We start from the raw sequence: 12,014 nt of genomic DNA, 5'->3' as shown, positions 1-12,014 counted from the left end.
CAGGGATATCCCCTCCCAAAAGAATAACCACAGGCCTTTAAGGCCTGACCTTTTTACTTTGCCTCTGTAGGCCTCAAATCTTCACAGCTACCTACAATGGTACCCCAAAAATCTGTTGCATAAGTCATGTCAACTGGCCTCGCCTTGTGGGAAGGCCAGCCCTCTTCACATGGGTGGAAATGACCTCCTCCAGAGGTGAGGTGTTTAGAGCTCACAGGTCAGACCTGTCAGATCAGGGGTGGGTGGGGAACCTAGAGGTATTGGGTGATCTATTTATTTTTAAAAAATAGACCATAAGCTTCTGCTCTTAGCTGATCTCTAGTGCAAAATTATCACCCAGGTGTTCTCAGAGTAGATGTATTAGTACATAGGAACATAGAAAGTTGCCTCATACTAAGTCAGGAAATTGGTCCATCTAACCCAGTACTGTCAACACTAACTGGCAGTGACTCACCAGGGCTTCAGGCAGGTATTTTTCCTAGGCCTTCTTGGAGATGCTTGGGAACAAACCTGGGACCTTCTGTGTGCTCAACCGCTGAGCCATTGTCCTTGCCCTCAAGAACTGTAATGGTGTCCACCTCTCAGGCCTTAGCTAGACCTAAGGTTTATCCCGGGATCGTCCCGGGGTCATCCTTGTTCATGTAAATGACACACAGGATATCCCGGGAGCAGGCAGGGACGACCCCAGGATGATCCCGGGATAAACCTTAGGTCTAGCTAAGGCTTCAGTTGCTGCCCCCATCACTCCACACACCCAGAAAGAAAGGGTAAACTAGGGCCTGATCTACACCAAGCAGGATATTGCAGTATGAAAGTGGTATATAAAAGGCAGGAGCCACACTACTGCTTTATAGCGGTATTGAAGTGCACCGACAACTGTTGGGGCCCATTGACACTGGCCATATACCACTTTCATACTGCAATATCCTGCTTGGTGTAGATGAGGCCTAAGATGCAAAGGCTGGAAAAACTTGTTGGAAAGGGCGATAGTATAAATATTAGGATGGAGAGAGGACATTTGAATGAGCCCTTTGGAAAACAGCTTCGCCCCTTGCTTGTGATAAGAACAGAAGAGCAGTGTGTTGGACCAGACCAAAGGCCTGTCTAGTCCAGCATTCTGTTCCCACAGTGGTCCACAGGAAGCCTCAATGGGAAGCCCACAAGCAGGATATGAGTGCAACAGTACCTTCCTGCCCATGTTCCCCAGCAACTGTATTGAGAGGCATACTGCTTCTGATAATGGAGGCAGTATACAGCTATCATAACAAGTAGCTATTGCTTGCTTTATTCTCCATGAATTTGTCTAATCCCCATGAATTTATCCAACCCACTTTTAAAGCCATCCAAGTTGGTGGCCATCACCACATCTTGTGGCCAGCTTAATGGAATGACAATGAGAACTTTCTCCATACCATACTTTCTTAATACCATATTGAGGAATCCACCCTCAATGCAGGGTGGATTCCTGCACTGAGCAGGGGGTTATTATTATTATTATTATTATTATTATTATTATTAATTTATTTAGCACCATCAATGTACATGGTGCTGTACAGAGTAAAACAGTAAATAGCAAGACCCTGCCGCATAGGCTTACATTCTAATAAAATCATAATAAAACAATAAGGAGGGGAAGAGAATGCAAACAACAGGCACTGGGTACGGTAAAACTAACAGTATAAAGTCAGAACAAAATCAAGTTTTAAAAGCTTTAGGAAAAAGAAAAGTTTTTAGCTGAGCTTTAAAAGCTGCGGTTGAACTTGTAGTTCTCAAATGTTCTGGAAGAGCGTTCCAGGCATAAGGGGCAGCAGAAGAAAATGGATGAAGCCGAGCAAGGGAAGTAGAGACCCTTGGGCAGGCGAGAAACATGGCGTCAGAGGAGTGAAGAGCACGAGCGGGGCAATAGTGTGAGATGAGAGAGGAGAGATAGGAAGGAGCTAGACAGTGAAAAGCTTTGTAGGTCAACAGGAGAAGTTTATATTGGATAGTTTATATTGAGTTTATATTGGGTTGGACTTGATGCCTTGCAGGGCCCTTCTAACTCTGCTATTCTATGATTCTATGATATCATTTCATACACTGCCATCAAGATCTCCCTTACCTAGGGTGACCATATGAAAAAGAGAACAAGGCTCCTGTATCTATAACAGTTGTATTGAAAAGGGAATTTCTGCAGGTGTCGTTTGTATATATGGAGAACCTGGTGAAATTTCCTCTTCATCACAACAGTTAAAGCTGCAGGTGCCTTGCCCTCTTTTAAATCTGGGCACTCCAGTATAGCTCCTGCACCTTTAACTGTTGTGATGAAGAGGGAACTTCACCAGGTTCTCCATGTGTACAAATGACATCTGCTGAAATTCCCTTTTCTATGCAATTGTTAAAGATACAGGAGCCCTGTCCTCCTTTTCATATGGTCACCCTACCTGATCTATTTTCTAAGCTAAAAGGCCCCATACCTTGCAACCACTACTCATAGGGGAGTTGCTCCAATGCTCCAGCCCCTTGATCATTTTGGTAACCCCTTTCTGCACCTTTCAAAGCTTCTCATTTTGACATTTAACCCCTTCCCCGAGAGAAGAAGGCTAAAAGCCTAACGCTGCAGGTTAAACCCAGAGTTTGGGCAAGCCTGGCCATGTGCTCTTTTGCATTCATTATGTTATTCAAAAAATGCGTCCCTGGAGTCACATTTTGGGGTGGACAAATCTCTTTGATTTTCACTTAATGCAGATGGCGCAAATGTGGTGTTTACCTTTCTGTGACCTGCAAGCAATTTCCAGAGGCCCCAGTCTTTATGCAGAAATTTGTGTGTGGGAAGAACAGGATTCATTAGAAAATTGTGATTAAGAAGATTACACTCATAGGGTGGGAGGTGAGGAGGTGGGAAGGAACGTCAAGGCATTGGTGTGCAAGATCAGGGCTGGGTGGATGGCTGAACTGCAGAGGCTCCAGGCAAGCCTACAAAACTACAGATTTAAAATGGCCTTAAATGGTCATTATTTCCTTTAACACAAATATAGAAACCAGTGGAGGCTGGTGGCTCGTATTTTAGTGGGGCAGTAAATCCGCTCTGGGTTTTAGGCCTTAGCTAGACCTAAGGTTTATCCCGGGATCGTCTAGGGGTCATCCCTGTTCATGTAAATGACACACAGGGGATCCCGGGAGCAGGCAGCGACGACCCTGGAACGATCCCAGGATAAACCTTAGGTCTAGCTAAAGCCTTAGTCAGAATCAAAATGGGTTCAACACCTTGGATCGCTCCTTTAGATTTCAGACTGGTTCTGATGGAAACCCAGAGCGGCTTCACTGCCCCACTGATATCGGAGCCACCAGCCTCCACTGCTACATCATGGATTTAAACTGGTCTCAACATTATCCTGTTTTATTATTGTGCCTGGTTTTTATTATACTACATTTTGGAAGCTGCCTTGAGAGTATACACATACGTTCAATAAAAGGACAAATAAACACAACCAAGAAATAAAAGGGGCACATGTGTCGATTAACATGAGAGTCACGTGTTATTGCTGACATGGCCGTGGCTTGCATGTAAGTAACTTGGTAACGTGGCGTTAGCACATTTGCGCCACCTCAGGCACTTGCGTGGTACCACGAAAGCTCCTGAACATTGTTCACATAATTAGGTCGCAGGTGAAAATTACAATATATAGAACACTTTCAGCCAAATTCCATTTTGGGAAAGCTCTCAGGTCTCTGACCTAGTGGTGGGCGGGGCTGAAGTCAAAAGGAGGAGGAGCCTAAAACCAATTTGGGGAGCCTAAAACCAATCATACAAAAAATAAAAGCAAATTTTAGCTTAACTAACCAGTTACAAAGGGCGTGTCTACACCTAAGGGTGTAGAGGGAGGGGGAGGATGGTGGACTTACCTGCTTCTGTGATAATCCCTCAGTGTCTTTGTTAGCATAGGTGACTCCATTTTCAAAAGGAAACTATGAAGCAGCCATTATGCAGCAAGCGAGGGTGTCTCCTTGGGTGTCTCCTTGTGTCTGTCTTATCTAACAAAAACAGTAGCCTTGGCTCCAGTGCAAAAGTTAGCTTACAGTAGAGCAAAGGGATTGTTTAACAAAGATTAGCTATGCTCCAGTGTTACGTTCTGATTGGTTCATGCCGCCACTGGGCACTGCCCCTTGCAGGCTTCAAATGCTGTACTGAATTCCTTGCTTCTCTGTCTGACTGCTCGCTTTCAAAGAGACTCAGATCTTGATTATAATCAATAAAGCGCTTTTGAACCCTCTGTCGCTGAAGTGTGGAGTCGTGCTTTGGGGCTGATTGGATCCTGTCCCTGGGCGAAGAACATTTATCTAACATCTTGATGGCCATGCGATGTCCCGGAAGGAAAGAGAGATGTCACGGCCGCCATTTCTCCCCCCCCTCCAGCAGAGACGGAGCAAAACTAAGTTGTTTCCCCACCCCACCCCCCATGGGCATGGAGCCTCCCCGTACAACTCCGTGCCCATTTTCAGAGCCCAGCTACTCATGGGGTGGAAAGGAAGAGGTGGGAGCGGCAGCCAGACCACCTGCAGTCCGCGGGATGCTCCCGGGACCATGGGAAACATCGGGTTTTCCGTGCTTCCCGATATCCCGCGGAAAGCCCGTGGCCATCCTCGCTTGCTCCCGGGACTCACACAAGACCAGCCTGGATTTAATGGCTGGTGTAGACATGCCCTAAGTCTTAGGAGAGGCATTTAGAATGGCGGGTGGGGTGCAAAAGCCAGGAAATTCCCAAACCGTTGGTGATGGTGAGGAAAGCAATCTGGGCCAGGAGAAGGGGACATGGGCCACCTGGCAAAAGCCGGATAAGCCGGAGTGGCTCGCAGGGCTGAGATTCAACAGGCCTGATTTCGAACGAGAGAAACAATAATACAAATATTTCTCTTACTGAATACTGGGAACGAAGCGGTTCCTTTTAGGACTTGGAACTCTTGTTCTAGCCTCCTCCGCAGGTCTATCTGTTCAAACAAGACCTTCTGAAGTTCTTCTAGACCAAGAGAGGGGGGAAACGAGCCGCTTTAGTCATCAGCTGAAGCAAATCTTGAGAACGTGTTTGCTCATGCGATTCATTTTTACAAAGACAAAAACACACATATTTTTTTGGCAGTTTAAGGGTGCCAGTGGCATGTCTTGCATAGGCCTCGGATAGATTTTGTGCAGAAATCCATGAATATAAATCAATGCAATATATTATTTTAAAGTATTATAGTACAGTGTCATGTATTGATTGATACATATGCATTAATCTCAATTATAGCCACACAAAAGGTCCATATATTATTCATATGTTACTTGTCAAGCTTAAAATATGGTGGGGAATATATATATATATATATATATATATATATATATATATATATATATATATATCCCCCTCAATTGTCTTTGTATTCTACTAAAACAAAGGGCTGCATTACAATAACAGATCTATAGCTATTATCTATATATAATCTTTCCGTCTTTACCTTTCCCCATGTTTTCTACATCCTTTTTCAGAGAATGGGGTGGATTGGTTTCCTGTATGGGTTCACCTTAATGAAGAGAGGAATACAAAGTTATTGATTTATACATATGCTGCTTCTTATCAGTGACCGTGTTTCATTTTGCATCCTCGTCAAAGGGCAGGGTGGGATGCGATAGGGGAGGGGGAATAAATTTTATGAAAATGGTTTTACTGCAATAGTGAGAGACAAACTCTCCTGTCTTTGTTCATGCAGACTCAGTCACATCTCTGGTGTGTGTGTGTGTGTGTGTGTGTGTGTGTGTGTGTGTGTATGTGTGTGTGAAGTATTCAGTACTGACAAGGAGAAATTCCACTTTTATTAAATAATGTTTTGATCTCCCCTTTCCCCTTGGAGCCCCCCCCCCTGCAGGACCCCCCATATGGTTCCTTCCATGGGGTATCCCTGAACCCTCCAGCACAGCTTTACAGACAGCTGCAGGGCAAAGGAGGAATATCAGGAATTTCACTCATATTTACTCTGGATCCAACTTTATTAAAAATGACTATTAACTCTCTGTTAAGTAACTCTGCCCAGAATTAGAGGCAGTGTAGCGTAGAGGTTAAGCTTTTGCCCTTAGCCTTGGGAGACCTGCGTTCAAATCCCTGCGTAGCCATGAAGTTCACCAGGTGACCTTGGGCTGCTCACTAACTCTCAGCTGAACCAAACTCAGAAGGTTGTTTTCGGGATAAAATAGGGAGACTCGCCAGACACCTGCATGAGCCCTTTGGAGCGAGGGTAAGATATAAACCAGGAAAATGTTCTTCTGGAAAATTAGGACATGCTGAGATATTGTTCTAAAACCTGAACTTTGGCTTTGTAGATCTTATGACTCTTTACAGAGAAGGGGTTATTCCTAGTTCCCCACTGGTCAATGCACACTTATGTCCAGGCTCTCCAGAAATCATATAATTGCATTTGAAGCATATTCAATAGTGACATTCCCCCCTCCTTCTCTTGATATTTATTGTATTAGTGCAATTGATCCTGTATAACCAGAGGTAGTTAAAATAGTGCCAGTGCATCCATAAAACCTGTGCTCTGGCCCTGCGCTATGCCCCCTGCCAAAAAAAGAAAAGAAAAAAAGAATATAGTTGAAGCAAGGAGTAGGCTATTCTATTCCATTGCAACCTACATTATTAATATTGGGGAACTTGGAAGGGATCCAAATGCAACAAAGGGGATTATTCTCTTGTTTAGTATTTGGACTGGATTGGGTTGGACTGGATCAAGGGTGAGGACCCTCAGAGCCCAAGGTGGGCCTCCTGAGGTCCTCCAAATAAGAACATAAGAAGTTCCATGCTGGATCAGACCAAGGGTCCATCTAGTCCAGCACTCTGTTCACACAGTGGCCAACCAGCCATCGGCCAGGGATGAACAAGCAGGACATGGTGCAACAGCACCCTCCCACCCATGTTCCCCAGCAACTGGTGCATATAGGCTTACAGTCACAGATACTGGAGATAGCCCACAACCATCAGGGCTAGTAGCCATTGATAGCCTTTGCCTCCAGGAATTTATCCAACCCCGTTTTGAAGTCATCCAGATTGGTGGCAATCACTACATCTTGTGGTAGTGAGTTCCATAATTTAACTATGCGCTGTGTGAAGAAGTCCTTCCTTTTATTTGTCCTGGATCTCCCACCAATCAGTTTAATGACCTATCATTTGCTGCTTCTCTGCTTTTGTGCAGTTCCTCACCCCCACCCCACCCCACCCCTTTTAAAAGGTTGAAATGCTGTTCCTAAGAGAGTTAGCTACTGGCAGTAAGATCTTTAAGCCAAAATATGCTGGCATTTTCTTTTTATTATTATTTTGGCCTTGCCCCTTTGTCTTCAGCGCAGGATGTGGCCCTCAAGACCTTCTCTGAAATTGAATTCAGCCCTCTGGTTAAAAGGGGTCCAGCATTCCTGGGATCTCCAAGGTCCCTATGGAACTCACTACCACAAGATGTAGTGATAGCCACCAATTTGGATGCCTTTAAAAGGGGGTTGGATGAATTCCTGGAGGAGAAGGCTATCAATGGCTACTGGTCCTGATGGCTATGTGCTACCCTGCAGTAGACAGTCTGATTCAGACCCAAGTGTCTCCAGTTAAACAGGATCTGGAACTGGATTTCTTAATGTGGCTCCAGAGAGTCACAGGCATCCAGAGTGGACAATATGATACTAGATGGACCAAATTAAAATGATTGAGGGGCTGGAGCATCTCCCCTGTGAGGGAAAGTTACTACAGCTCGAATTGTTTAGATTGTGGGTGGGGAAAGGAGGGTAAGAGAGACATGATAGAGGGCTACAAAATTATGCATGATGTGGAGAATATGGACAGAGAGACATTTTTCTCCCTCTCTCAAAATACTAGAAGTCAGTAGGGTCATCCCATGAAGCTGATTATTGGGAAATTCGGGAGATATAAAAGGAAGGACTTTTTCACATAGTGAGGAGTTAAACTATGGAATTCGCTTAGTGATGGTCACCAATTTCGATGGCTTTAAAAGGGGGTTGGCTAAATTCTTGGAGGAGAAGGCTAGCAATGGCTACTAGTCCTCTTGTCTCTGCTCCACCTCCAGTATCAGAGGCAATATGTCCATGTGTACCACAATTGCTGGAGAACATGGTGTTGCACACAAGTCCTACTTGTGGGTTTCCTATCAACAGTTGGTCAGCCCCTGTGTGAACAGAGTGCTGGACTAGATGGACCCTTGGTCTGATCCAGCATGGCTCTTCTTTTGTTCTTAATATAATGGGCAATAATCAATGAATGCAATTTTTAAAATCTAATTTCTTCAGCCCCAAAACAAGCAAACCCATATATCTAGAAAGGAAGTTCCTTGTACAGAGTCATAGAATCATAGAATCATAGAATAGCAGAGTTGGAAGGGGCCTACAAGGCCATCGAGTCCAACTCCCTGCTCAATGCAGGAATCCACCCTAAAGCATCCCTGACAGATGGTTGTCCAGCTGCCTCTTGAAGGACTCTAGTGTGGGAGAGCCCACAACCTCAACAGGCAACTGGTTCCATTGTCGTACTGCTCTAACAGTCAGGAAGTTTTTCCTGATGTCCAGCTGGAATCTGGCTTCCTTTAACTTGAGCCCGTTATTCCGTGTCCTGCACTCTAGGAGGATCGAGAAGAGATCCTGGCCGTCCTCTGTAGGACAACCTTTGAAGTATTTGAAGAGTGCTCTCATGTCTCCCCTCCATCTTCTCTTCTCCAGGCTAAACATCTCCAGTTCTTTCAGTTTCTCTTCATAGGGCTTCGTTTCCAGACCCCTGATCATCCTGGTTGCCCTCCTCTGAACATGTCAGGCCAGCTTTGGTCTACTGTAGATACCAGCTACTCTTCAGGCTCATAGCTTCCCCATTCCTGATATCTGAGACCAATGGAGATGCCAGAGCCTGACACTTACTGCTCAGCTACAGCCTGGCCTCCATTGGGCAATCAAAAAAGCCCTAAATCTTCCAGCATTTCCCAGCAAATTGCAGGACTTTTTTCCCTGTCTAAACACACATAGCACTGGATTCTAAGGGTGCAATCCTATGCATGTTTAGACAGAAAAAAAGTCCTAGAATTTCCAGCATGCCCCCAGGCAGCCATGCTGGCTGGGGAATGCTGGGAGTTCTAACACCTTTTTTGGCCTATGTGAATCAAGGATTGTGCCTATGTGAATCAAGTTTGTGTAGAGCTTACTATTTTTGCACCATTTATTCCATTGCCAACTTTTTGGAGTTTTGAAAATTTTGGATTCTTTGTGCCAGGATTAGGAAGAATGGAAGGTGGGAAGGGTATGGAAGATGCAAAGAGATGTGGCTCTCAAAGGGAAGTGGTGTGTGATGTAAGTAGAAATTAATATCTTGTCAGTAGTGTTTGCTTTGGCCAAGGAGCTCCGTCTCTAAGCCAGGGTGACCAAATGGAAAAGGAGGACAGGGCTCCTGTAGCTTTAACAGCTGCGTAGGAAAGGGAATTTTTCACAGCAGTTAAAGCTGCAGGAGCCCTGCCCTCTTGACTAGATACAAAAGAGAGCAGGGCTCCTGAAGTTTTAACTGTTATGCTAAAGAGGGAATTTCACCAGGTGCTGCACGGATACAAGTGACAGTAGCTGCAATCCTGTTTCTATACCACTGTTAAAGATAAGAAGCCCTGTCCTCCTATCTATATGGTCACCCTATCTAAGCAGACCTGTTTACCACCCTTCACTCCCATCTTTGGTTGGGTATTTTAAAGATACATGATATGCATTAAGAGGATATCATAGTGAACAGTACCTCTGAGCATGTACAGAGCAACTTTCCCCCTCAACACTAAGCAGCTGAAGCCTCACCAGCACCCACTGAAAGAAGGAGCAAAGCTTCCTTCTAGGGCACATGGCAGGACCAGGGCCAGATCTACACCAAGCAGAATGTGACACTTAAATGTTTTGAAAACTGTCTATGGCGTGTGTCCAGGCCCCAACAGTTGTCACTACTGTTATAAACCGTTTTAAAGCAGTGGTGTAGATTGTGCCCTGTAGTCTCTGGTGCCTAATAGGACTGGTGGGGCAACAGGGCAACTCATGGTAGGCAGAGCCAAAAGGTTAAATTTATTGACAGCAGCAGCCCATTGCACAGAAAAGGAAAACTGAGGCAAATTAGCTCTGAGATCATGCCTGCAAAGCAGAGGTTTGAGCGTGGGGGGGCAGGGCAGATCGCAAAGCAACGGAGAAGCACATTTTTTTTTCTGTTTCAACAATAATGCCTGTTGCACAACAAAATGAAGCTGGACAAGTAACATGAAGATTACTCATGTAAAGTGGTGAAGGGGAGATGGTCTCTCTTTTACACACAATCATACATACACATTCAATTTTATACTCTGTTTCTTATTTAAGCAGATGGGGCCCAATCCAGATTAGCACTGTCCAACCTGCACAAAGCAACAAGCTGCCTCTTAGCAGGACTCCCCCACAAATCTGAGCCCCACCACCGCTATTTTTTTTTAAAAAAAGCATTGCCCCCCAATCACCCTGAAAACATTTTGAGCCCAAAATTGGTGTGTGTGTGTGTGTGTGTGTGTGTGTGTGTGTGTGTGTGTGTGTGTGTGTGTGGATTTTAAAGGTTTCTGCTACAGCCAATGGAAGTACACCCGTCCTGTACAATTATTCAACAACAGGTACTTGACCCATTTATACTTTTCCTTCTCCCTCCTCCTCCCTTTTTCCTTTTGCATTGTGTCAATTAAATTGTAAGTCTGCTTAGTGGGGGGAAAGGTGCTTAAGAAGAACACTAGGGCCACAACTAGACCTAATGTTTATCCTGGGATCATCCAGGGTTTGCCCCTGCCTGAGCACTGGATCCCTTGTGTGTCACCTAGAAGAACAGGTTTGACCCCTGGACGATCCAGGGATAAACCTTAGGTCTAGCTATGGCCTAAGAATTTCTTAAACCTTATGTTGATGGTGTCTCAATTGCCTAGGATTCAATTGAGAAAGGAGAAAGCAAAGCACTTTGCTTTCAGTTGTGTATAAACCAAACCCTTCTTTTTGAAAGCTCAGAGGGATTTACATAGTATTCCCCATAATCCCTCATCCAGTCATTAGCTCAGCCCAATGCTATTGCAGCCTCTTCTCCCCTACTTCTTAACTATGGACTCTTGCTCCGATTGGTAGTAGTCAATCTATCCTGTTGAATTCCTTCCTTATGACCTTAAGCCCTATGAAGAGAGACTGAAAGAACTGGGCCTGTTTCGCCTGGAGAAGAGAAGATTGAGGGGAGACATGATAGCACTCTTCAAATACTTAAAAGGTTGTCACACAGAGGAGGGCCTGGATCTCTTCTCGATTCTCCCAGAGTGCAGGACACGGAATAACGGGCTCAAGTTAAAGGAAGCCAGATTCCAGCTGGACATCAGGAAAAACTTCCTGACTGTTAGAGCAGTACGACAATGGAATCAGTTACCTAGGGAGGTTGTGGGCTCTCCCACACTAGAGGCCTTCAAGAGGCAGCTGGACAAGCATCTGTCAGGGATGCTTTAGGGTGGATTCCTGCATTGAGCAGGGGGTTGGACTCGATGGCCTTGTAGGCCTCTTCCAACTCTGCTATTCTATGATTCTAAGATTCTATGACCCTGTTCAGACGACACGCAGAGCCATGGTGGTTAAGCATTTTGAGCTCAACATTGCTAGGTACATAACCATGGTTTAAACGTGCTCACTAACCATTTGCTGTAAAAGGGTTAGCGGCCTAACCATGGCTTAGCGTGCTGTCTGAACAGGCTCTATATGTCTGCCATAAATCACATCCATTCCAATCAACACGGCACAGGTTGTACCCATAGAAATATCGACCATTTGGTAATAGTCACACCTCTCATAATATAACAACGCAGAAACCTATAGGAAGATGTTTATATAAGACTTCTCTGAATATATTCCTACGTGTAATACTGCCTTATGAATTGTATGATTACAAATGACTAGACATAAATCATGTAGCCCAAGAGGACCACAATCAATGGGAGATTCCCACCGG

At 44.9% G+C, this 12,014-nt stretch overlaps 1 protein-coding gene across 1 annotated transcript in view; it reads right to left on the bottom strand.

The window, feature by feature from the left end:
* Nucleotides 1–12,014, bottom strand: part of SKOR2 (SKI family transcriptional corepressor 2) — a 43,519-nt gene that overhangs the window by 14,496 nt on the left and 17,009 nt on the right. Inside the window, exons 4-5 of the mRNA XM_063128413.1 lie at nt 5,476–5,541; nt 4,899–4,997 (exon numbers count right to left, since the gene is read on the bottom strand). Coding sequence (XP_062984483.1) covers nt 4,899–4,997; nt 5,476–5,541 — 165 coding nt within the window. The remainder of the gene's footprint in view (nt 1–4,898; nt 4,998–5,475; nt 5,542–12,014) is intronic.

Source organism: Elgaria multicarinata, chromosome 6 (assembly GCF_023053635.1).
Source record: "Elgaria multicarinata webbii isolate HBS135686 ecotype San Diego chromosome 6, rElgMul1.1.pri, whole genome shotgun sequence".
Classification (NCBI taxonomy): Eukaryota; Metazoa; Chordata; class Lepidosauria; order Squamata; family Anguidae; genus Elgaria; species Elgaria multicarinata.
The sequence above is the reverse complement of the archived record's forward strand: the minus strand, read 5'-3'. Positions and strand labels throughout refer to the sequence as shown.